The 26,732-nt window shown below is 41.8% G+C and overlaps 2 protein-coding genes across 3 annotated transcripts; both read left to right on the forward strand.

Moving 5' to 3' along the window:
* Window positions 1-238: 238 nt before the first annotated feature.
* On the forward strand, window positions 239-15,727 carry mmp2 (matrix metallopeptidase 2). 2 transcript variants are annotated; one of them, XM_076750302.1, is made up of 13 exons: window positions 239-854; window positions 1,052-1,278; window positions 2,300-2,448; window positions 3,259-3,387; window positions 4,079-4,252; window positions 4,947-5,120; window positions 5,925-6,098; window positions 6,502-6,669; window positions 7,200-7,314; window positions 11,025-11,161; window positions 11,795-11,954; window positions 12,662-12,771; window positions 14,552-15,727. In XM_076750302.1, exons 1-13 carry the CDS (start codon window positions 699-701, stop codon window positions 14,653-14,655), a joined length of 1,977 nt encoding a protein of 658 aa, XP_076606417.1. In that variant the 5' UTR covers window positions 239-698; the 3' UTR covers window positions 14,656-15,727. The 2 variants fall into 2 exon arrangements, with proteins under 2 accessions (XP_076606417.1, XP_076606330.1); XM_076750215.1 differs by having other exon boundaries at window positions 6,502-6,657; window positions 7,188-7,314.
* Window positions 15,728-16,432: 705 nt separating this feature from the next.
* Window positions 16,433-25,484, forward strand: lpcat2 (lysophosphatidylcholine acyltransferase 2). The gene is made up of 14 exons (XM_076750434.1): window positions 16,433-17,065; window positions 17,447-17,589; window positions 18,922-19,139; window positions 19,548-19,660; window positions 19,973-20,033; window positions 20,483-20,541; window positions 20,889-20,923; window positions 21,116-21,170; window positions 21,545-21,627; window positions 22,131-22,256; window positions 22,337-22,490; window positions 23,077-23,175; window positions 23,960-24,101; window positions 24,210-25,484. Exons 1-14 carry the CDS (start codon window positions 16,955-16,957, stop codon window positions 24,386-24,388), a joined length of 1,578 nt encoding a protein of 525 aa, XP_076606549.1. The 5' UTR covers window positions 16,433-16,954; the 3' UTR covers window positions 24,389-25,484.
* Window positions 25,485-26,732: the final 1,248 nt, after the last annotated feature.

A 26,732-nucleotide genomic window follows, 5' to 3' on the forward strand; every position in this document is an offset into this window, starting at 1 on the left:
AAGAGGCAGATAGATTGGATTTCACTGCTAATTCTTCATGCCAGGTGGAACATAACTGACCCCCCCCCTCCACCTGCACATCATTTAACCCACATGGAGGTTGGCATTAAGGGAGTTTGACAGTAAGTCTGATGCAACGTTAATGCAGCATCATTATTGACCTAACTAATAACATGACACCGGAAAGCTACTTGGGAGTAAATGGAAAAAAAAAAAGGGGGGGGGGGGTGAAGAAAGAAAGAAAAAAAGAAGTTTGCTCCATTAGTCTACGTTTGGAGCAGATTGCAATAGATTGGCCATCTCGAGCCTCAAGTCACTTACATCTACGCATCGACAGTTAGCTGTCTCTTGTGGACTTTGTAACATTTGATTCCCGAAGTACCTTCTCAGTCATTCGAGGAGTGTAAAAACAAGGCAGAGTGAGGAATCCAGCGTATGAGTAAGCGCAGAATTATTCCTGTGGGCTCCCCCGCTCCCATTTCTCAACCTGGAGACTGCGCAGAAAGCTGTCGGGGAAAAAGTGCATGTGCAAGCAGAACTGAGAAAGTTCATAGAGCCGAGTTGCAGGATGTCCCGTTAAGGAGAAAAAAAAGAAATCCTGCAGAGGACCAGAGGCAACACAAGCGGACGAGGTGAGCAGACTGCAAGCCAGAGCGAACGGCTTCTACCACAGCTACGATACAGTAAACGAGGGGAAAATGGGCTTTCCGACGATATTTAGCTGTCGTCGGATTGTTCTCAAAGTGTTTTTGGTGCAGTTCATCGCCTTTCAAGCAGCATATGCTGCCCCCTCGCCTATTATCAGGTTTCCTGGAGACGACACTACCCCAAAAACAGACAAAGAAGTTGCTCTGGTAAGTTTATTGGTTGTTTTTCATAAATGTCTAAGTGGGTCAGACAGCTGTGAAGTAACAGCTTGTACTCCTGAAGTATGGAGAACCGAACTGTTGGGTAATAGTTTGTGGGATATTTATTTATTTTACTGCAATGATTTAATAAAAATGCTTAATCCAGGAGAGTCAACCCATTTTTATGTCTGTTTCTCCTTTAGCACTATCTGAATAAGTTTTATGGATGCCCACAAGACAGATGTAACCTTATGGTGCTCAAGGACACCCTGAAGAAAATGCAAAAGTTCTTCTCTCTGCAAGAAACTGGAGAGATCGATTCCAAAACTGTGGAAAAAATGAAAATGCCCCGCTGTGGCGTCCCAGATGTGGCCAATTACAACTTCTTCCACAGGAAACCCATGTGGCAGAACAAAGACATCACTTACAGGTCAGAGAATTTACATTATCTCCACGTTTCCTGACAGCGTTGGATTGCCTGGCACCGTAACTGCTAATTTGGATCCTGAAAGGGGTATTTTATGATGGGAATGGGTCCCAGTGCATTCTGACTCTGCATTAGTGATCCTCAAATAATGACATCATGGAAGTTTTCAGCAGTATGGCCTATAGGAAGGGTAAGGGCCTAATACTAGTCATTTTAGATGCATTGTGCCACATCAGGACATCATATATGATGTCTGCTAATCACAGCTTGACTAACATGACCCCACCTAGCCATAAATCAAAGCATAAGAATTGAGAAACACTACTTGGAATATGTCTGAGTCACTCAATAACAACACAATCCAGCAGTTTGAATATAATCGCCCAGTGTTTGATGAGTGCACAAAGGAATAAATGCAAAGCCAGAGTGTGTTTGCTTTGAGAGATGGACCACAGCTTTGCCCCGCCTGACCCCCCCCCCCCCCCCCAACCTCCAGTCCACCCCACCCCCATCCAGACAGTCACTGTGCGCTTGCGTCTAGTGTCTTGCGAACAGCAGCATTCCTACACAGTATGTGTCAGGTCTTTTTGTTTTCGTTCTGTTTGAGGTTTACAACAATGTGGGATTGGTTTATTTATATCAGTGGTTTTGTGTGCCCTGATCATTCCAGCCCGTCTGCCTTTGTGTTTGTCGGGAAGACTGCGAGCCAAAGACAATAACAACTGAGAGATCTTACACTGTTTTTAGGAACGGGCCATGCAGACAGGCATATAACAGAGTTTGTGGCTGAACGCTGTTTCAGGAGCGTTTTCACCGGATGACTCATAGATGGTTATTGGAGCAGTTTAGCTGGATTCTTTTCCATCTCAAGAGATCTCAACAGATGTTATGATATTTCTACATGCCTTTCATAAACAAAACACTCAAAAAGCCATGTCCAAAGCATAGACTCTTGCTCTCATAATATACTTTGTTCCATTTGTCCTTGTTGTAGAATGAACCTGACTCTCTGTTAACTCTGTAGAATCCTCGGATACACTCCTGATCTGGACGAGGAAGTCATAAATGATGCTTTCTTCAGAGCCTTCAAAGTATGGAGTGACGTCACCCCGCTGTCATTCACCCGCCTCATGGACGGAGAGGCTGACATCATGATTAATTTTGGCCGCAATGGTATGACATGTATATAAACTATATAGTACAGTCGGTGTCTACCACTTAGTGGTTTCATGTCATGTATATCTGCAACTCAAATTCCATCAACAAATTAGGTTATTTTGCAGCTGAATGTTCCCATGTGCCCCCCCCCCCCAAAAAAAACAAAAAACCTGCTTACTGTAACTGTCCCATTTGTCATTTTTGTCTCTATTCTCATCTCTCGCCTTGGGATATGAGAAACAGTACGGGAATGGCACGACTCAATTCAGAGATTTTCTCCGTTAGGGCTATTTAAGCACTCTAATAACTAAGTTATGATTACATGAAGTTCCCTCCAGCATCTGAAAGGATAAATAGAACCCAAGTTAGGAAAGAGTTGAACAGAAGTTCACGGCCTTGTTGACTAGTGGAGAAGCAGCAATGACAAACATGTTATTACAGTGACTCCACACGTCACCAACCTATATTTTAGGAGCACTTCATAAAATAATGGGAATTGTGGTCTTCACACAGGTTATCCCAGTCGTTCCAACTAAAACAACCATCTGATATTTACTCACAGTGTCATGAAATCATTCTGTCTAGCCGTAGCTGACCCTGTTGAGACAGAACCCGATAATTATAGTGGGACACAAACAAAAAGCAGCCACTACAGAGGATGTGAAACAGCTGTTTCAGAGACAAAAATAGTAAGGAATAATTTGATGTGCTAATACACACACCAATGTCACATGTGTGAGAAATATTTGTCTGACTGCTCTTGTTTAAAAAATCGACTTCAGATTTTTGCCTCAAAGTGTTAATATTGAATGATGTCATCAACAGAGCACGGAGATGGTTACCCCTTCGACGGCAAAGACGGCCTCTTGGCTCATGCCTTTGCTCCAGGGCCAGGAATTGGAGGAGACTCCCACTTTGATGATGATGAGCAGTGGACGCTGGGAGAGGGCCAAGGTTATGGAGAAACACCGCTTACAAAAACAGAAGCCTATTGCAAAAGCGCCACACTTTTTTCACTGAAGCTGCTTGTGATTCGAGCAGTCATAGTATATACCTAGTATGGATTTGTGCAAAGATGAATGAGTGCCAAATGTATGGATTTTGCATATAAATATCTAGCCTTTTACTCAAACCCAATCCTCGGTACCACAGGCGATGTGTATTGGATTAGCGCTGGTGACACGACAGGGCAGACCTTCACAAATTTTGACATTAATAATGCATTGAACTGTCACATACTTTGTTTTGATTTTCTTAACTTTGTCTGAACTTTCTGGCACTCGAATTGACAAACCTCAGCCATCTGGAAGCTGGATTGAAAAAAAAAAACTCTCTACTGCATGCATTTGTACGCAGTGACCCAGATAGTTTTATGTGTTTCCCATTATTCAGATCCTCTTGTCTGAATTCCTCATTTGTGCAGAAGTAATCTTTAAACCTATTTCCCCTGTCTGTTGGTGCAGAAAGTCTTCACACTTAGATACTTGGAGTAGGTTATTTTTTAGTTAAAAAAACATTTCTAAGTTCACGTTCACCTTTGCAATGGTTTGGGAAAGCAGATGACTAACATAAAGTTGAAAAAGTTTTGTAAAGTTGTAGTTAAAATGAGTTAAAATGTCAACATGATCCTTGATTTTTTCAACAGTGGTGAAGGTGAAGTTTGGCAATGCTGACGGAGAGTTCTGTAAATTCCCCTTCTTGTTTATGGGCACTGAGTACAACAGCTGCACGTCTCAGGGCCGTGACGATGGCTTCCTGTGGTGCTCAACCACTTACAACTTTGATGATGACGGCAAATATGGCTTCTGTCCTCATGAATGTAAGTTTGTCCCGTGGCTCTCTTTCCTTTTTTTGATGGAGCGATATATCATTGTGATTTGAGATTTGTATTGCATTGTCATCTTGCGCTCCTTGCATCATACTGAACTGAAATTAAAGGAGGGGCTTCTATTCTAGCCAAGCAGTTCTTCATATCAGATGATTGTTATGTTTAAAGCTGTTCTGCTGATTTTGGACATAGTGAAAGTAGGCTGAACAGTACGCCAGGAAAGTGTTGTTTTTTTGTTTGGAGAGGATTATGGAATATTTCTTTCCAAGTCACTGCCCCACTTTAGAACACTGGGCTTTGTTAAACATTTTGTTTATCTGTGTTACGTTGCTGTCCATGGTACTAACATCACCACATGCCTATTACAACTGACTGCCAAAGTACACATGTACGAAGTTGTTTTATATGATGAGAACACGGGTTTGTACTAATGCCGTCTGTTCTGTTAAGCTTTTGTATTGATGTAAAAAATTTTCATTCGACTTATTTTCTTCATTCAGTTGTCTCTTCTTTGAGCACCTTTGGCTTACATAATCACCCGGGGGTCAAAGTTGTTTGCAATGACAGTGTAGGAATTGGAGCTTATTCTTAGTAAGCATTGAAAACAACTGTGAAAATGTACCTTCTATAATGCTAATAGTTTCTCTGCAACACTTATTCGTATTTGTTGATTTTTGTTTTACAGTGCTCTTCACCCTGGGTGGCAACGCAGAGGGCGCTCCATGCAAATTCCCCTTCACCTTTCAGGGAGAGAAGTATGAGGGATGCACCACTTCAGGCAGGGATGACGGTTACCGCTGGTGTGCCACCACAGAGAACTATGACGCTGACAAAACCTACGGGTTCTGCCCTGAAACTGGTAGGTGGTGTCACCTACTGCCTGCTATACACATCACATCATAGAATACTGCCTAGTGTTTCAAGAAAAAATGTATTATCCGTATCCTCAAATATGTGCATACTGGTGTATACATTGTCTGTGCTTCCTAGATGCATGCAGTGCATTTTATTGGCTGTGTTTATGTTGATGTGCAGTGTATGGTGCCCTGCTGCGTGTTGGTCTGTAGGAATGCTCCAGTTGGGGTTTTCGGGCTTGCTCGTGGTCTGCTGCGTGGCTGTGAAAGCATTTTAATGTGCAGTGGCAGGGCTTATTTTCCATTCTGTCAGTGGGAATGGTTTTAAGGTTGAGATGGTGTAGTATGGAGGGAGGCAGACAGACAGTGAGATAGACAGCAAGAGGTACGAACACTCTTTCATCTGGTTCTAATTGATGAGGAATGTAGTTTTGTTGTAAAGCCTTGTGTGATAGCTTGTGCTGAATACGAAATTATCTTTTTAAAAAAAAAAAAAAAAAAGAAAAACAGCACAAAACCACTCTTGCCAGAGTGAAAATTATCTCTCTTTGAAAGAAAATCAATTTGGGCGGGTGCTTTTTGGTTTTGTGCCCGGTGGATTAGTTATTAATGTGGTGTGTGTTGTGCCAGTGCTTTCATGATGCTGTTTTCAACATCATTTGTGCTCACTTCACAATATAATACAGACCAAACTGTTCTGAAGAAACATTTTGGAATATGAATGAGTTCATTAGACAGTGAACTGAACTAAGTTCACTACATGTTCCACATTTCACATTTACAGCTTTACCTGTTGTTGCTCCCTCCAGCCATGTCTACAGTGGGAGGAAACGCAGAGGGAAGCCCCTGTGTCTTCCCCTTCACCTTCCTGGGAGACACCTATGAGTCCTGCACCTCATCTGGACGCAGCGATGGCAAGATGTGGTGCGCTACCACCAAGAGCTATGATGATGATCGCAAATGGGGTTTCTGTCCTGACCAAGGTATGAATATGTGTGTTCATTTCCCTCTGTAGTTCTGGAAAGTGGATTTGCCACAAAGGACACAGCAGCCAGTGCCAAACAGTTTGGACAATTAAAGAGACACTAAGCATTAGTTATTTTGTCAGCCTTTAGGCACATTTGCGACCCAAAGGAAAATAAAGCTACTGTAGATGTCAGGTTTCTGTTGTCAGTCTTCATTGTCCTGATGAAGGAAGTACAAGTCATTTGACACAGAAACATTATGTCTTATTTATGTGTCCCACCATCAGACACCATGAAGTACCACTCCTTCACGAAGAACTGAAAGACCTATTAATATTACCCAATTCCCATTTTCCACTGTAAAGTATCAATCATTTATAAAGGGGTACTACAGTGAAGTTTCTTCATTGCATGTTTCCAGGCTACAGTTTGTTCCTGGTGGCCGCCCATGAGTTTGGTCATGCCCTTGGCTTGGAGCACTCTCAGGACCCCGGAGCATTGATGGCCCCCATTTACACTTTCACCAAAGACTTCAGACTTTCTCAGGATGACATCAAAGGCATCCAGGAGCTCTACGGTGAGATGAAACGTCAGGAGTGGCTAGTTTCCTCAACAGGGATTAAACTGAACACAACCCTGATTCCAAAAAAGTTGTGGTGCTGTGTAAAATGGAAATAAAAACAACATGATACTATCACCTGTTACCAATCAACCTGTTTATCTGTGGAATGTTCCAAACAGGTGTTTTTGGAGCGTTCCACAACTTTCCCAGTCTTTAGTTGCTCCTGTCCCAATGTGTTTGAAACGTGTTGCTGCATCAAATTCAGAATAAGCAGATATTTACAAAATCAATGAAGCTGAGGAGGTAAAACATCAAACGTGTTGTCTTTGTACTGTTTTCAATTGAGCATATGTCAAAAAGGATTATCAAATTATCACAATCTGTTTATTTGAGTGAGTGCCTATTTTTTTTTGGAATTGCGAATGTACTTAAACAACAGAAAAAGTGTTTTTCTCACTAGAAGTGAGGAAAGATTAATTGAAATTAATTGAGTGTGCATTTACTTCTTCAAGAATGAAATATTCTGCTAAATCTCTTATAAACAGGCATCCCGACAGACAAGCCTTTGCCTCCTACCCAGGGTCCAGTCACTCCAATGGACATCTGTAAAGAGCCAGTTATCTTTGATGCTGTAGCACAGATCAGAGGAGAGACCTTCTTCTTCAAGGACAGGTAATCAAATCAAATCAAACAAAAAGTCCAAATGTTGTTTTGACTTGAACTAGACTTCAGCAAATGCACATGTGCCACATGAAGACATGAGGTACAGTGGGGACAATGTGGTATGAATGCAGACAGTAAATCCACCCACAGTGGTAGTTCTCGATCATGTTATTTGGATACGCTACCTGTAATGTTTTCATTAATTCTCTGAGTCATAAATGCAATGTGAGGTCCATGTTTGATTCTCTCGAAACCTTGCAAGCACTGCCAGAGTCTGGTGGGAAGAATGACAAACAAAACCCAATAGCCTGTTTCTGGTTTTATGACTTGTACAAGTGATATAAGGCAGCATACACAAGTTGGATTTCATAATAATTTCCCCGCAAACCATGAGCAGTTTGACATGAGGTTTCTTGTTAATTGCCATTTCTCATATTACAATCTTGTGCCACTTGAACATTGTGGTTTAGATGCTTGTTTCATGATGTGACAATTAGGAAGAGGGAAAAACAAACTATTGGTCCACTCATGCAGTGACAACCATAACAGTCATCAGTCCTAAACACAGTCTACAGTCCTCTCCTTCAGCGGCGCCAGTGGATCCAGAGTCTTAAGCTTACTGTGTCTACTGGCTGACCCTATGTAGAAGAGGGGTTTCATAACGTGCTGTGGTTTCGTCAACAGTCTTTGTGAGTCAGTGTATTTTCCCGTAGGAAGGTGAACATTTTCATCACAGCAGCTGAAGTTAGTTATAGACGAATTCCCCACTTTGAATGAAAGAGTCACGTTGGACAAAACCAATATTGTGGCAGAAAAGGAACTGATAGAAGAGACAAATAGCATCCTTGTTCGTTATGATGTGCTAACCCGTCTAGCTGCACTGAAACATCGGCTCTTGCAATTTGAAGGTTAACAGAGCTGTATATCTGTCATGGCCATTTTGGAAATGTGTCCAAAGCAAACAGGCCAGCAGCATACCTCCGTACCAAAGAGTGTAGTCTTTCAGTTAGCCTGGTTTTCCTCTGCCTTCGTAGCCTTGAGTTAGAAACTGAGAGAAACAAGTCACAATCCGTCTCGCAAACCCAGCTTTAATGCAAAATTACTTTTTACCTTGCTCTCGCTCTCACTTTTGCAGTGATCGGCAGAGCAGCACAGACAAACGTTGACCCATTTTTAGGAAATTAAGCTGGCCTGAAACTTTATTCTCTGCACCTCACCAGACACTTCAAATACTTCAGATAAAGCTTTAGCAGCCGAAGATTCAGCCTGATGAACTATAAAACTAGTGTCCGAGTGTATAATGATAATCATCTGATCTGTTCATGATTGCATTATCTCATAAAATGACATAGTATTGCTGTCCAATAATCATTAATTGTACCACACAGATGTGCACTCAGTACCTTTTACTAAATTCCTTCCGAGTCTTCACTGCATATATTACATGAGTCTGGACAGACATGGATGCAGCTTGACTGGTTAGCAGAGGCATACAGCCACAGGAAGTAATTTGAGGCTGATGTTCCTTGAATTTCAGTTGCTATGAGAAAATATGCTCCAGCACCAAAGGACTGAGAAATGGAGGACAGAGTAACTACAGTATATCTTTCTGTAGTCTGAGATTAGTAAAGTTTCAGTAAGGACCCATTGTTCTGGCCATGGCAGAGGCTTAATGAGTTGCCTAAAGGCCATGACAGGTTTGTAAGCCTTTTGAGCTCTGCTACAAGCAAAGTTCAACAAAAGCATTGCCCTCTTGGTTCCACGGGCTCATTCTAACTTTACTCTCCCATTGCAAAAGTAGGATCCTGTCTTTTGTCCTGGCTCAGTATTTTTCTGATGTAGGACAAATCTTGACACGATACAATGAGTAATGCTTGTAGCACTCTCTCAGCTCAGCATAAAACTCTATCTGTCTGTCTGGAGGATTACAGAGAAGACAATTAAAAAGCCTACTCATAGAGAGAGTTTGGCCAGCCTCCTTACTCAGCCTGCTTAAAGTAACCTATGCTTGTGTGCTGCTTGTATCCTTGCATGTAGCCAACAGAGGCTGTTTGTACTATTTATCTTAAGTTGTAATCCTTAATATTCAGTCCTAGTTGATTTTTGTGTAGTACCAGTAGTTACCATGGCAGCATCAAGTGTGGTTTAATACCACAGCGAACACACATTGAGCAACTATTTTGTGAGAAACACACAGAAGAACAGCTGGTATATATGTTTACAGTGCAGCCAAACAAACTCACATTGTTTAATACAGAACATAATTGCAACCACTCTGAGATTTTGAATGCTGCAGTGCACAGTGTGTGAGCAGTTTTCTATACAACAGCACAGCAGAGTGGAGTTGGTTGGTTACCTTGCTGAGGAGCTGCTGGTGCGCAGCCTGTCGCCTGCAGCTCTTCACCCATCAGCTTATTGCGGCTGCCTCTTCAGGTTCAGTTACTCCCTACAAAATTAATGAAAAAACTTGTTGAGATTTAATTGTGCTGGATTAGATGCAAGTCCTTTCCTGTGAATACCTTGTGCTCGGAAGGCAATATGAATCCAGCACATTGTCAATAAAGACTACCTGAATAAGTACCGAATGTAAACACATTGAATGGATATTGCAGAAAAATTGTATCAAAAATAAAGTTAGATTTCACAAACATCTAACATTCTAACCTTAAAGCAGGCTAGTTCATAGTGTACCCTTTTAACTGCCAGTTGGCGTTTCCACCGAATCTATTGGAGACAGTTTTCCACTTGACCACAGCAAGATTGATACATCACGCAGGGTTTGTGATGGGTCTTTGAACTTACCACAGTGCACGTTTTCAGCCATTTATGCCCAATCATATGCTTTACATTAGTTAAACGGTTTCCTTTAAACTGAGCTGACATAGTTACATTACTGTTGCGTCATAATGTGTTACAGACCTTGAACATCAACATGCATTACCACACAGTTTTGACATTACTTAGATAACAACAAATGCAGGATAAATGGATTACCTACTTGAAGGTTTAAAGTCTTAGCAATGGTTTGGAAAAATCTCTACTTCCTGTCTTCTTAACCAACCCCTTAGGCAGATAATTTCTTCATTTTTTGTTTTTAATTGAATAGATACAGGTAGAAAAGACAGAAAAGCCCTCTGGATTTTGTTGGTACACCGCATTAACTTAACAAATAGAACTATCCACAAAAACACTGTTAAAATAATACAATTTATAGATGGCTAGTTCGGATTCAGATGTTTCTCCTTTCATACTGACAGATGTATACAATGCCAGGGGTATGTTAGTAAAGTTTTATTCTCGTCTCCATTTTTTATCACAATTGCAACTAATTTTTGCAATTTGCAGATCTTTTTCTTTTTAAAAAATAGGTCAGTGGAAAAGAGTTTGGGAATCTGCCGTTGTTGTGCAGCTGTGTATTGGAAATCCGGGCAAGATAGGTCTTGTTCCGCTGGCGTCGGCAGCCTTAGTCCTAACGAGAACCAGATGCTCATGAATCAGGCCATTGTGGCTGGCTCGGCTAGTGAAGCACTTGCACTAAAACCTCCTCTTACACGCACACACACACACACACACACACACACACACACACACACACACACACAGTCACACTTCCCCCGCCTCCTCATCAGTCCCCTCTGCCCCTCTTTCACTCTTACTCTGATTTTGTCTCCAGCTCACCAACCTTACGATCGCTCACCCATTCCTTCTCTTTGTGCCAGGTTCCTGTTCAGGTCAGTCAACTTCAGAAGCAAACCCAACGGCCCCATGCTAGTGGCTACCTACTGGCCAGACCTGCCCTCCAAGATAGATGCTGCCTATGAAAACCCAGTGGAGGAAAAAACAGTCTTCTTCGCAGGTATGCTGAAGAAAACAAGAAAACGTGATGAAATGGTGGATTTAGACCTTGTTGAATGATGATGTCATATTACATGAACTGTACACCCCGTTCATATCGTCCCTGCACTTCTGTGGTGATCAGAGAAACAGACAATTCCACTTCCATGAGTAATGAAGAGGTGTCTTCACTCTTTTACCATTTGGATGCTTTTCCCTTAACGGTCAGGCATTTCCACGAACTGAAGCATTAGGAGAAGCAGGAATGTTGGCTGAGCACTCTTGTGTGCGGTCTGCACTCTTGAGACACTTGAGATATTCCAACATAGTTATTAGTGGTTTATGATACATTCTTTGCATTTTACTAATATGACAACCTTCCTGAATAACTAATGAAATTTACATAATATATTTGTCAGCTTTAAAGATAATAACAGCAGAGCTGGTTTGGCTGTGGGGAGACTTACTATCCTGAATGGTTAGCCGATGAGCTCACATCATATGATATGTTTGGTTGATAGATTTGCAGGAATATGAAATAGTGCCTTGATCAGACAGTTCTGTGTGAAAATAACTACCTTGCATCAATAAAACATGTGTCTTCAGTGTTATTTTAGCCTTGGTTGCACTCATTCTAGTTATTCTTCTCTCCCAGGCAACGAGATATGGGTCTACAAAGCAGATGAGTTGGAGAAAGGCTATCCCAAGAGGCTGTCCAGCCTTGACCTCCCCACTGACCTGCAGAACATCGACGCTGCCTTCAACTTCAGGAAGAACAGGAAGACTTACCTGTTTGCTGGGGATAAATTCTGGAGGTGAGGAGGAGCAGAGCTATTGCAACCATTTTAGAGCCCAAAACCCAAGCTTTTTTTGTTGATGTCATCACCTCTTATTGCAGCACTAGGCCACATCTGCATCTAGTTAGAGTTTAGTCTTACCTAATCTGCACTGTAAACGACAGCAGCTCTGTTAGCCCTTGCACAACATGGGAATTCATGATGTAGAGGACTAATTGTTGTACCTGTAACTGTTACTGTGTGTGTGTGTGTGTGTGTGTGTGTGTGTGTGTGTGTGTGTATATATGTGTGTGCAGTGGCGTTGCTAGGGTGTCTTGGGGCTCCAAGCAAGAAATCCCTGGGGCCCCCACCCCACCCGTGCACGCTGCAAAAATTTGGTTTTTGCACACATAAATGCAAAATTTCTGGGACATTTGAGATGAATACTGAAAAAATAGATTAGTGGTTCTCAAAGTGAGGTCCAGGGACCAACAGAGGTCCCTGAAAGCCCAAGCCTATCAAAAATCATTGTTGTAAATAAGTGGCCAGGGCCCCCCTAGTGGCCAGGAGCTCCAAGCAACTGCCTGGCTTGCCTGTCCGCAAGCCCCGCCCCTCCGTTTATGTGTGTGTGTGTGTGTGTGTGTGTGTGTGTCTGTCTGTCTGTGTCTGTCTGTGTCTGTGTCTGTGAGGGAACTGTGAGGCACGTATTAAAGAATTATACAAATGTACTGTCGTTATGTGTACAGATACGATGACGAAAATAAGAGAATGGACCCTGGCTTCCCCAAACTTATTGCTGACTCCTGGAATGGCATCCCAGATGGCATTGACGCTGCCTTCAGTCTTAATGGCATTGGTAAAAAAAACCTTTCTTTTGATATCGTTTGTGAATTTAAAGGTTCTGTATGATTTGAAGAATGAACATTTGACAAGAAGCTAGCACAAGCACTGAATGCATGACCTAAACCTGTTGAAAATGAAAGAACCAAAATGGAGGTTTTGCAGAATGGTCTTTTACTACAAATTACGCACACTCAAAATGAAAATACAGTATATCAAGAGTCTGTGTGCTAGCGGCTGTGTAAGCCTTTGAGCCACATGCTAACATGCTCACAATGGCAGCATGTTCATATACTGTATATCAGGTATAATTGTCACCATCTTAGCACATTAACATCCTCTTATTTGCAAATTAGCACTAACAAAACTACAGCTGAGGATGATAGGAATTCCTTTTGCAAGGACGAACCAAAATATTGGGCATGTTAAAATTTGAACCTCATTAGCATCAAAAGTCAGAGGAACACTAAAGTAATTACAGTTCACCCTGAGGAGGACATGAACGCCTGTTACAGATTCCACGATAATTCATCCAATAGTAGTTGAGGCATCTCACTAAAAACAGTAACAGTAACCTCATGGTGGCACTAGATGAATAGTCATGGGATGATCACAGTCATTAGTCTTAATCCTCTGGGGACCATGAATGTTTTTGCAAGATCTCATGGAAATCCATTCAATAGTTAGAAATAGTAGGCTAAGATATTTCAACCATGACCAAATGGTGGACCGACTGAACATTGCTATCCCAAGATCCGTGTGTCTAGAGTCTCTAAAAATTAACCAGTGACCACATTAGGTTTTGACATGATGTGAATACTGCAAGCATAAACTAATCTTTTGTGACATGAATTAAATTCTACATTAATGTACCAATCACTATAGGGCTATAAGAATTGTGATTACATAAAACCGCAATGATCACTGTACTGGTTGTAAATCAAAGAATACAAAGTAATGACTGTATCCTCAGTCTACAACTTTGTTTGTAGTCTAGAAGGAGACTTTGAGGGAAGAAAAGGATTTTGTGGTGGGGGTGATGCTTTGATTGAAGCTGGATCAGAGCTGTTGCTCTCTGGTAGTCTTCAGACTGGTGTTGCATCTGGTGACACTGCAGGCAAATCTAGTCTGGCACTGTGCTTCTGTCAATAAAACTCCTCACATCCCACAATCCAGTAAGCAATGACGCCATGTAGTGTCATAACCCAGAAATGAACAGTTTAGAGGAACTGACTGCTCAGAGAAAATGAACAAGTAAAACGGGTCAAAGGGAGTAGTTCTGAAGTTAGGGAGTCATCTGTGGTCTGATGTTTATAGAAGACAGGCAGAGGGACATGATTAACATCCCTCATGGCTTTACGCATTGGTGAGCAGGGCATTGCAACTAGAGTGCAAGAAATACTTGGTGGAGAATTTTTGGCATGACACTACGGGTAAACTTCCGCTGAGACTGTCACCGTCAGCCATGTATCCTTGAGGTTAGAGGGGGTATGCAAATTTCTGTCTATGGCAACTAACCAGGGATTTTTCCATTATTGCTCTCCCAGCCGACACGCATTACTGTAAGCGTCACATAGTCCCTTCCCCACATAGTGAACAAAAATATTTGCGGTATATAAAGAACGTCTGTGCCCCTCTACAGAGGTGCCTCTGTGCACTTCTTGATCAGAGAGAGAGGCTTAACACCAGCTTCCGCAGAGCCTGATTGAATGCTTCTATCCAATTATCATGTTAGAGAAGCCTGAATATTTTACTGTTATTACAGCGAACAGTGTGTTTGTGCTTGTCTTTCACAGATTACAGCTACTTCTTCAAAGGTAACCACTATTTCAAACTGGAAGACAGCAGCTTGAAGATTGTCAAGTTGGGTGAGATCACAAAGGACTGGCTCGGTTGTTGAGCATTTCCACAATGTTTCGCAACTGGCTAATTCCTGTAATGACATCTGGCCTCATGAGGACATTGCTGTAGTATCGCACACAACTTGCGGTCGCCGCAGTGCACACTGTTGTAAGTTTTTGTCCTGGCAACTCTGCACGTTTCTGTGGGAGACATGTTCCTTCCAGCCTGTATAACCAGCCTCCAGCTTTGTAGAAAGGGCACCTCGGGACCTTATACACAGGCTGAACATAGGCAACTGGATATTTGCTATATTACTGTGTGATATTGACATTTCATTTGTTATGCTGATGCAGATTTATTACAATTTGTACCCCCTGTTTTATTGTTTTATAGTTTTTTTGTTTGTTTTTTTAAAAACTCAGACATCAGGTATGTCCACACTGCATTGAACGCAGTGCTATACTGTGCTGTGAGATATTGCCGTTTTATGCAAATTTAATTCTGAAAGGCTGTTTTAGACCATATGAGGAATTCGTGTTGGCTTAGAATTACTTTTATGTCCAGTGTACTAAGTGCAGTTTTATAAATGTATCACTTTTGATTAAGTAATTTTCTCATTGTTGTGCAATACATTTGAAAAAATGGATTTGCACAACGTGTTTGACCGAAAATGGTGCTTTAGAGATCGCTTTTTGCATATAGTCCTATATATATATATATATATGTGTGTATACTATATATATATATATACATTTTATATTCATATCCTCTGGATGTCAGAAAGTAGTACTTGCAGGCACACATTATTCTTCATTTGGTTAGCACTTTGTATAGGACTATACAGGGGAACTGCTCAATAAGGAGACCAAATTATTTCCATGGCAACTCCATGTTGCATTTCCCTTCACTAATGGTACAGAAAGATTAAAGGCACAGGTTGCCTCTAGAGGCTGTATCAGTTTGCTGCATGATGGAATCATGACAAGAGTACCGCAGTAGTATTGTTTAATAACCTTTTTTTTAATAGTCTCTTTTCTCTCTTGGGTTTTAACAATACAGTCATTGTGTTTTGTGTTGTTTTTAATGCTTGTGCACTTTGTTACTGTCATCAATAAAGATGGTCAACATAATGTGGATCAGTGATAAATACTTGCTTAAAGTATTCCAGTGGGTGATTGACACAGGTGTGCACTTTCACCATCAGACTTGTGAATTCAGCAACCAAACATCAGCGATGGAAAATATAAATACCACAGTGTCAAAATAAAAGCACAACTCAAGCATTCAAAGTAAAGATGTGGTCTGTGAAAATTATCACCACAATGTACTTAAACATGTAAAAAAAAATACTCCTCTTGTAGACAGAATACTCCCTGTTATTGTTTATATTTCTTACATTATATTTATTTATATTTCTTTGATGGTGAAGCCTGATAATATGACGTGTAAACATCACTTCAATGTTGTAGCTGGCAGAAGTGGAGCAAGTTTTAACTACTTTATAGATTGCTCCCTAGATCTATAACGATGCGTTATATTTCATCAGCTCATATGTTTTTAGGGAAAATCTGACAGTTACTAGTACAGCTGTAAAGTACATGCAGTGGAGTAAAGTGCAATAATTAATTGATGTATAATTTAAAAAAAAAAATAGTGAATATAGAGGTATGAAGCAGCACAAAAATGAAAACATTACCTCAAATTTGTACTGGAGCAAAGATTGACTTTCCAACACTGTTAAATAATTTTCACTGGGAAGGATGCAGGACTTTGTTTTTTTTAAGCAGAACCAAATGAAATTTGTTATGAAACTGCGCCATCTTGTGGACATTTTTGAGAGCTGGTAAACAAACACGTTAACCTTGTTATAAATCGTTGCACATTCGCTGCTTGTGCATCACTTCCAGTATTTTTGGAGCTCTGCACAGATTGATAAAGTGACGCCTGAATCCTCAATCAGTGTTTTTCTTTTCACAAAGGATGATCAGTGTCAGCACAATTTTAGCCTCTTTTCCACCTGTTTTGTAATATTCCTACGAAATACGTCAAATGGAGCGAATGCATCCTGCAAACATTCACAGACAGAGAGCGGAAATTGATGCAAATCCGCCTTTTGAAAAACGGTGACCGGAGTCGAACCCCGCAGCGACCCCGTTGGAGGTGGAGCTTGCCTCGAAACGCAGTCCGGGTCTGCTCTCGCTTGCTCCTGTCTGTGCTCGCCCGAGTGATCGTCTGATACGGGGCCGAAGAGAGAGCAGCGTCCCCGCTGAGGAAGTGAGATGATCACATAACAGCGCCTCGACAGATAAAAAACAAACAAACAAACATCTGCCTGTTTCTTCGCTCACTGGACTGCGATGCCGCCACAGCGAGTGTTCGCCCTGCCGAGGCAACAGTCCCTGCTCCTGCCGGCGATCATCAACCCCTTCGTTCAAGACACCAAACTAAGCAAAGCTGCTATAATTAAAGTGAGTATGGCGTTAAGGTCAGTGCTCATGTAAATGCAAGCCTTTGAAGAGTATAGGCGTCGCTTTGGGCAGCGCGGCTCACACACTGTTTCATCCGATGTGTGAGATTACACACACATACACACTCACACACAGGCTGCCGTGTAACCAGGGCCCATAATCTTCCCCATCGAGCCTTTGACAATCGGCTTGCAAAGCCTTGTTATGTGCTGCACTAACAATGAGAGCCGTTGTGTGCTTTCTAGAAAAGCTGCCCAGTGATGTGGATTTCCACACTCGTGCATATTGCTGCTATGAGGAATGTCAATGCCGACAGCCCTGCCTGTATGGGAGAGGCCCGTAACTCATGGTGTGTGTGTGTGTGCGTCCCTCTTCATGCAGTGTGTCCTCCAGGGAATCTTCCTGGTGCCCATCCGGGCCATCCTCATCACCCTGGTTCTGATGGTGACATGGCCAGTGGCTGTCATCATAACCTTCAAGCATCCTCTGAAAGGAGCCGTGGAACCAATGACAGGCTGGAGGCGGTAAAGAGGATCCAAAACACCCTCCCACATTGCTGACCCCTCAAAACCACTCAGTCATTTAGGAAACTTAACAGTACACCTGCTTTATTGACATCAGTTTTGTTTACATAAACAGAAAATTCTGTTTTCTTAATTTCTTTTTTTTCTTATCAGTGCAGATTTGGTTTTTGCAAAGCAACTCTGTTGACGAACACTGTGACTACCATTTTTGTCACCACCATTAAACTCCATCCCACTCGGTGCATGTAAACATAGACTTTGGTGAAGGGGTGTGCTGAGATTTAACAAAAATATATTGAATTTCAATGAGCTGTGATAGTGAATCCTACTGAAGTAAGAAGTAACAGAAGCATTGTGTTTCCTGGGTTCATAAGCTGAGCAGTAAAACACAGTGAAGGCAGCACATTCTCAAAATAATAGTTCCTGACATGACTTGAAGAATGTGCAGCTGCTTTTTGCACTGCTGAATCATACTCTTCTAGATCATATCTGCAGAATAAGCATTACACCAGCTCAGTTCCCCTCAGTTCTCAGTCAGTGGTATTAGTGGGGCTTGATAAAGTGAAAACACTATTTGTCTCTTTCTAAATATTCAGACCAGTTTTCAGACCGACATCGAATGATTATGATAATGAATTAATTGGGTCTTCCAGTGGCACAGTGAATATCGACACATTATGAATATACAGTATGTAAAAATCATTTTCAGGTACTCACCATATGATAAATTGTATATTGACATTAAATATAAAATATTTAGTGGCAGAATTGTAGTATTTCACCTCTGAGTACTAAACAGGGTGCAGCATTTTAACCTGTTCAGTTGTGCAGATAGTAGGTGCAGTTCTACTGCAAACAGGAACTCTCTTGTGACCACAGCTTTTTATATGATTATGGCCGATAATGGGGCAGGTCACGGCTTATCTTGTCACTTATTTATTGCAGACATTCTCAAGGTGGTAAAAGCACAGAAGCTGAGGTTTTACTATGAAAGGACAAGTTTTGAAATAGTATTTGTTCAGTAGAATTGGCCACTGAAGCTTCAAAAATTCTACATCACCATTCGCCATGTTGTCACAACGTCTCAGTCCATGTTATGATTTCTAACCCTTTCTCTACATTATGCGGAACTAACAGGCACGTTACAGTAAAGCACAAGATGGTGCAACTCTTCCTGTTGCTCAAACACTTCCATTCAGTGTATTTGTTCAAAAAAAATGTGACATATTGCTCCCCTGCCACATAATAGTGCTGGAGGTGAATATTTTTCAAGTCCATGTTCCACGTAACCAGATGTTTCATGGAAAATGCTTTGTACTCTAAAATGTTCAGGTTCATGTGTCGGAGAGTGATGGCTGCCTTGGGAAGGACGTACTTCTTCTGCATGGGCTTCAGAGTAGTGGTCAAGGGCAGGCAGGTCAGCAGCAGTGAGGCCCCCATCCTGGCTGTGGCCCCCCACTCCACCTTTTTCGATGGGATCGTGTGCATTGTCGCAGGCTTGCCCTCCACCGTCTCCCGTGTGGAGAACCTGGCTACGCCCATCTTTGGCAGTGAGACACTTTTTGTTTGCTTTGTTGCTGTCGTACAGGAAAGTAGGGGCGTATGTGTTTGTGGGGGCTTTCTGGTCCTCTCACCCTCAAAAATGTGTGTGTCAAATGTGAAATGTAAGTGTGAAACGTGTCATTTCTGTTTGTCTTAATCTGACAGTACAATTTAATGTCTTCTGTATAGACTGTTCTCAATCACAGAGGGCTTGGAAGCGATGTAATGCAGAGACATTATCCCACCTATCCTGCTGATGCAGACTGAGCATTTTAGACAGAGTGTGCTGTGGAGTTGATGAATATAAGTTACATGTGGTGATATCATCAGGAAGTGCTCTGTTCAATGCTCATGAAGTCATGCAATTAAGGCCTATACATTAGTTTGCATGTGAATATGTGCTGCTCTCTCTGCAGGGTTTGTGCGCTGTCTTCAGCCAGTGCTGGTGTCCAGAAAGGACCCAGACTCCAGGAAGAATACAATCCAGGAGATTGACAGCAGAGCCAAGTCAGGAGGTCACTGGCCACAGGTCTGTCACAACACAAAAACCACTCCCAAAGCAAAAGTAGCCCTAATGTTAGCGTGGTGTTGGCCTGGATTATAACTGCAGAGAAGACTTCAAGTTTGTCAGCAAGAGCTGTAACTCAGGATGTTGGTTTGGTTTCACAGTTTCCTTTCTCAGATTTCGAAGACCATGTTGTACAATTGTGTTTTTTTTTTTTTTTTCTAACGCTTTCAGAGAATTAAAGCACTTACAATGCTGACTCAAATACAGGTGCCGTTATTTCAAAAGCATGCTCTGTCTGTTGTAAGCGGCAGTAGCCTTTTCCTTGTTCCTCAGGTTCTGATATTTCCAGAGGGAACATGTACAAATCGCTCATGTCTTATCACCTTCAAACAAGGTAAGAGAGGAAATGTAAATTTGCTGAAATTACAAAAACGTCACAAAAGATTATAATCTGCAATCTGTAGTGCAATCTTATTTTTTTTTCCTTTTGCTGCAAAACTTGTCAAAGTAAAATAATAAATCAAAGAAAAAAATAGAAACAGCAATCAGCTAATTACTGACAGCTCCATCTGCTGCTTATAGCACATCCATCATTCTCAGTTAAATGTGATCCACACAAAGGTGACACAGCAGAAACAGCTCATGATACCACACCGCTCCATTCATTCAGTTATGTGCTGTGGTTTGTGCATTGACTTGTTGTCAAGTGAAGCCCACAAAACTGTTTTTGATGGAAGTGGGAAAATTAGTTTTGTTTAGTCACACAAGACACACCTGTTCAACTTTCATTCATTCATGACGAGAAATAAATAATATACGTGCTGTGTGTTCCCCACCCACTAGGTGCCTTTATCCCGGGGGTGCCTGTGCAGCCTGTGCTTATGAGATATCCCAACAAACTGGTGAGTAGTTACGACTGTATTGCGGCATGAACGTGCTTCACCTCATCTGGAGAGCAGACTTCACAGAAGCCAAACTGCTGCTAATTTGCACGGAAGATAAAGATATAGAGGCAGAGCCAAAGATGATGTGCACCCGGCTGGCCTACAGCACAAACACTTACAGTATTAGCAGTTTGTTTATTTCAAAAAGCAAAAAGTTAGGGATTTTTGAGTAAGCTCGGTCTGTACATCCTGTTTTTTGCCATTTCAGACTTCTTCAGATAGCAACCCTCGAAGCTCAGCTGTATCACACTGCACAGTTAATGTTTTATGAAGCTTTATGCATTCCCCTCTACCTTTTCCTCCAGGACACAGTCTCTTGGACTTGGCAGGGGTTCAGCTCGTAAGTATGCTTCCCACACTTGTGCATCTTGAGATAGGGTGTACAGTGTGGTGAAGGTGGTGTCTGTTGCTAATTTTCCTTGACAGTAAACACAATTCTAACACAATAGCAACAACATTATGGCCTTGTGTTACAGCAGCTGTTGGTACTATTGAGACGTGTAACCGACTGTCCTGCTTGTGTCATGTGCAGGAAGACGCTGCTGCTCCTGACTCTGAGCCAGCTGTACACCACAGTAGAGATAGAGGTAACAGGCATTTCCCAAAGTTTCCATCCTAATACGCCGGCTACAAACTACAAACTGTTATTGTTCCTGCAAATTGATGTGAAAGCCAGTACACAGCATGTGATGGCTTTTTAAAAGTAATTTAATCTTTATTGGTAGCATCAGCGCTACTTTCTGCTATGGAGTGTAACTAAAGAAAGCTCACTATGTAACCTTAATTTGCTGAATTATCGTCATTGGATTTTATGCTTTACTCCAAGGTTCTAAATCAACCTGAGCACCAGATGTGTTTCCTGCATTACTGGATTTGGTTTCCATGCTTGCAAAGGTTTAATAGTTTACTTTCTGCTTGATCTTCCTTGTGACCATTTTCATCTGTTTGCTCTGTTTTTCAGTTCCTGCCACCACATATCCCCACAGAGGAAGAGAAGAAAATGCCGGCTCTGTTTGCTAGCAGAGTGCGAGATACTATGGCCCAGTAAGAGTTCATTGACCTTAAATGCACATTCTGCAGTCTATAGCTTGAGCAGAGTGCAGTATTGTGCAATGAAAAGTAATTGCTTTGGCTGGGATAGACTCCAGTCAGCTAACAGGGCCACCAGCTGCACAGCTAACTGAGCTAACTACAGACATACATAGCTACAGCAAAGAGTACAGCAGTTAGCAGTTACTCTGGTACTACGCTGCCCCCTGTTAGTTTGGAGCAGCCTTCGACAGGTGGCCAGTTCTGACACATTGTACCTTTAAAAACAGATGGAGAACATGTAAGTTGATGAGGAAAGGAAATACGTGGTGAGTGGTGAAGAGTATGCTGTTTAATACGAAGGCCATTATTTCAATTCAACCAATAATTCTGTGTTTCTACTGACATTAGTACTACATCAGTGTTGTCATAGCATTTTCTGTCCTGCTGCGTCCAGCTCTTCACAAACATCACAGCATTTGAGCTTAACACTTTCTATCTAAACTGTCTGCCTTCAGGGCTTTGGGAGTTCCAGTGACAGACCACACATATGAAGACTGCCGCCTGATGATCTCAGCTGGCGAGCTAACGCTGCCCATGGAGGCAGGCCTGGTCGAGTTCACCAAAATTAGCCGTAAACTCAAGTAAGAACATCTCACTTAAGTACACTGTTGGTGTGACGTGGCAGGAACATTAACAATGATTCGTATGGCTGCTCCCTCAGTCTGAAGTGGGACAATGTGAGGAAGGAGCTGGAGAGCTTCGCAGCCATGGCCAGCTCTTGCAAAGGAGGACGGATCACCATCGAGGAGTTTGCCAGATTCTTGAAGCTACCTGTCAGCCCACCCCTTCAGGAGCTGTTTGCACTGTTTGACAGAGTGAGAGACGTGTATATGAATAGCACCATTATGAATGCCAGTGAAATACTCAAGCTCCTTTTGTTGACATACAGTCATGGTGTTGGAATTGTCCTTAGTGCAGTAAAAAACTGGCCCTGACACGCCCTGCAGGAAACACACCCTAAGTATAATGGGTGAAAACATGAAGTGCAATGATCTTAATATTCATGTTCGAGAATCATGTACAAATCACGTCACTGAATATCATGTGTACCAACAAATACAAAAGTGGTGTGGGTTCAGGACTTACACAGCCTGGAAGAGGATCAAAGTAGTTTGGCCTCCTTCCTGTCTATGCCTACGAGAGGTTTGAGTGGGAAGAGAGGACTGAAATCACAAAAGCATGTTCTAACATCCAGAGGATCCATTTTCCTCAGAAAATACATGATTTTCCAGTCTAATTATATATTACCCTTTAAAGGCCTCATAATCCCTTTACATTCAAAACTGCTGACACCAGACAAAAAACTATTTCTAGACCCTAAATGATAAAGTACTATCCATCATAATAATCTGTGCATTGACTGTCACAAGTATTTTCACTGCTGTCTCTGACCCTGTCCAGAACGGAGATGCCACTATAGACTTCAGAGAGTATGTCATCGGCGTGACCATCTTGTGCCGACCAGCTAATACCGAAGACGTTCTTCGACTGGCTTTCCAGGTACGACAGAAATGTTCTGACACTGTTGTGCTCCTGCTAGGGCCTGAAGAAGAAGCAGTCCTGAATACAGAAACACAGAAATATGGAGGAAATGTATGGTGGTATCCACTTACCTTGGTTACCCAAAGCTTCTTTTGTGCGTGAGAACAGCCTGAATTCTTCACACATCACTCATGCTGATTCGAGCACATCATACAGTACATTTTCTGCAGATTTGAGCACTTGTTTTTTGTTTTTTTTTTTTGGTTTGGATTTTATCAGATGCTGTAACTACAACCTGTGGCAAATGATCAGTATCCATCTGCAGCATGTGTATTCCTTACTTTTTACACTATATATAAAAAGGAAATATATAAAATGACATTCAAAAATGAAAGCAGAAAGCAAGAGAAATTTAAGTGAAGTCACCCAGCCCTGCCTTTGCAGTGGTTGATATTAGAGCGCAGCTGCAGTACTGTAGGAAGAACAGGCAGCATTCAGAGAGGCTTGGATAATGTCAAGTTAACAATGTGTGTCTGTTGTGGACAACGTGGAGTCATTTTGCTGGCCATAAAGTCAAATGTGGTTTTGAACTAACAGTTCTAGTGTTTATGCAATATGAACAAAATATTATTTTTGTCCACCTAATTTAACAAAGGCGAGTTTTCTTCAATTGTATGTAAGCTCTTCCTAACCCACCGGCCCGTTTTCACACCATAAATAACATGTGTTTTTTCTAAGCCTTCAGAAATTTGATTGTGAAATACATTTTTCTCTTGTTTTTTTTATCTCCTCTCTCGTGCAGCTGTTTGATACAGATGAGGATGAGAGGATCACCCGGGAAGAATTTACTGCTCTGCTGCGCTCAGCTCTGGGTGTGTCAGATCTAAACATGGTCAAGCTTTTCAAGGAGATTGATGCTGACGGCTCTGGTTTCATTACATTCAGTGAGTAGACTCTGCCCTGAGAGCATTAACGCCAAGCTACATTTTGTATTTCCACTTTCCCAAGTGACAGTGTATCCTAATGCTTTTCTCTATGGACATGCTTTTCAGATGAATTTCAGGCCTTTGCCATGACCCACCCAGAGTACGCCAAGCTCTTCACCACCTACCTGGAACTTCAGAGATACCAAGCAATCCAGGAGGCAAGGCCGGGTGATCTGGAATTGGCCAGTCCGACCAGTTCAGGGGAAAAACAGGAAGACAGCGCCTCGGACAAAAAAGACGACTGAGGCCATGAACTCTCCTTCACTGCACCGAGAGACAGAACGCTGTATCCACTGCACTGAGAAGGAAGATTCAAAAGGGTCGTCCGCACTCCAACAACGTTCAGCAAATTCGAGTCATTTGCCACAGCAGAGCCATATCATAGATTATGTGCTTGCCTTTTTATAGATGGTGTTTAGAGTGCTTCTATTTTCGATTTTAGTGCCTTATAGAGATTTTAAAGAACCACTTTCCCAAGCCACTGCACAAGAAATGTCTTCTTTTCATCCCTAAGGTTTTATGTGTATTTTGGTTATGTGTCCATTGGGGAAAAAAAAAAAAAATCAAAAGTTAGTCATAGGATGAAAATATGTCAGAAAACTCTTGTCAGTGTTTTAATTGTCCAGTCCCTGCAGTCTTTGGAGTTCTGATGTTAGCGACAGTGTTTTATTATGTAGTTGAATATTTTTTTTCCTTATCTGCCTCTTGACTTGTATACATCTTTCTCGGTAGCCTGAGTTTACTCGTGCGTGGACTTAGATGAGCATAGCTTGGTGTACCTTCTCCTTTGTCTGTGTGGTCCTCTGTAAATGAGTGAAAAAAACTGCAAAACCAACACCTTTTTCAATATAAGCAAAGGGTTCTCGTGCTTCTGTGTTGCAGTATAATTAGTGTACAGTACGCTTAATTAAGATCTTTCTAATCTGGCAACCCACAGATGTTCTGTATTAAAGCTTTGTGTACGAAGAGCATACATGCTGTGCATTACACTTTTTTCCGGTGCTCAGGGACACAGACCTTGTAAGACGGCTGTATAATTAGCCAGAGGTTTGCTTTGCATGTGTATCCATTTGCATTTCTACTGAAGATTGTTGTTGCTGAGACAGCAGCGAGTCTACGCAGCTTTAACTTTACTAAAGCAAATCAGCCACTGAAAATAGGGCAATTTGTGAGCAAAAAGCCAACAGTGCTTCTTCACAACAGCATATTCCAGCGGGGTATGCTTTCTGATTAACTAGCGGCACTGTTATTTATTTAGCAAGGTGCAGTGCAATTATGTGATTTTTTTTTGTTAACACTGCAAAGTTTGCTTTTTAAAATAAAACAAGAATACAATTTTAACTCTGCCTGTGTCTTTATCTTCACCACTGAGGGAACGTGTAATGACTTTCATGTTTATGATGAAGCTAAGGCACACTGAAGGGGCCATGGCTGCGCACCCGGTTCTCTAAACCACCACGAGGTGGCAGCAGTTATCTATTACTATTTCACTGAGTTTGGTTTTGCTCTGCCCATGGGTTTCATTTACATCCTTCATTAATGTTTGGCATCGACATGGATGAGATTTAAGTTCGAATTAAAGGTATGGTGTCTATTGGTATGTGTAAGATAATTCACAGTGTGTGTGCATGTGTGTCACACCGAACCCTCAAGAGCATGTCGTTTTTAAAAACACTGGATATTTGGTATTCTGACTATATTGACTTTTCCTGTGTTCTTTTAGGCCTTGACTTAAGATCTTGAATCAAACATGAAATTATTTGAACTGAATTATTAATTTTGCAAAGCAAATATTTGACTTGCTGTATGTTGTGTTTAATCGCGAGCTGACTCTGTCACTGTAGAAGACATGATACGACTTATGTGTTATACCTGCTTGGCTTGGGCCTTTCTGTGAACTGACCTGTTTTGCTTGTGAGATGGGAAGAAGACGGGATCATGAACAGATACAGTATGTGTCTGCTAATCGACCATTTTATCATTAAGGAAACAACATATCATGGACATAGATCCTGAAGGATTACTCACCATGTGAATGTTTGTTTTTCTTATACATCATATGTGCCTGTATATTCTGACAATACGACCTCTGGCACACAGAATTGGTGCAAAGGAGGCCATGATGCTAATGCAAACCTAATTTATGCTGTTCTCAATACAATTCATGCCATATGTGCTCACACACACAAACACAAAAATGCTCTCGCTCCATATACACACAGGAGGCTGAGATGAATGATGGAGAGCGGGCCACTTCATTAAAAGCCCGCTGTTAGACAAACTGTGATTACCAGCTGTGATTTCCACCTTCAATTTGTTTTAACCTTTTCAAACGTACAGAGGCTCATTTCATTTTAATCGAAATTGATGAGATGGCATGGAATCAATTAAGTCACATTGTTGCCGTGCTTACAACAGTGTGACTCCTTACCTACCCGCAGCTCCCGCTCTCCTCTTTGGTCCCACGCCCCTCCATCCTCCCTCTTTCCTCTGCATGGCTGTTGTATATTGCTGTATCCATTTCAGCCCTGCCTGGGGGGTGATCCTGTCGCAGTAGATTGTGGGAGATATGTGTTGGTAATCCGATTT

Source organism: Chaetodon auriga, chromosome 1 (assembly GCF_051107435.1).
Source record: "Chaetodon auriga isolate fChaAug3 chromosome 1, fChaAug3.hap1, whole genome shotgun sequence".
Lineage (NCBI taxonomy): Eukaryota > Metazoa > Chordata > Actinopteri > Chaetodontiformes > Chaetodontidae > Chaetodon > Chaetodon auriga.

Excerpts from the sequence above, each read along its gene's own strand:
- mmp2 (XM_076750302.1), top strand. The coding sequence starts at position 699 with ATGGGCTTTCCGACGATATTTAGCTGTCGTCGGATTGTTCTCAAAGTG. Across the intron at positions 855-1,051 it reads CAGACAAAGAAGTTGCTCTG|CACTATCTGAATAAGTTTTA; the intron begins GTAAGTTTATTG and ends TTTCTCCTTTAG. Across the intron at positions 6,099-6,501 it reads GGGTTTCTGTCCTGACCAAG|GCTACAGTTTGTTCCTGGTG; the intron begins GTATGAATATGT and ends GCATGTTTCCAG.
- lpcat2 (XM_076750434.1), top strand. The coding sequence starts at position 16,955 with ATGCCGCCACAGCGAGTGTTCGCCCTGCCGAGGCAACAGTCCCTGCTC. Across the intron at positions 21,171-21,544 it reads ACACCACAGTAGAGATAGAG|TTCCTGCCACCACATATCCC; the intron begins GTAACAGGCATT and ends TCTGTTTTTCAG. Across the intron at positions 22,257-22,336 it reads AAAATTAGCCGTAAACTCAA|TCTGAAGTGGGACAATGTGA; the intron begins GTAAGAACATCT and ends CTGCTCCCTCAG.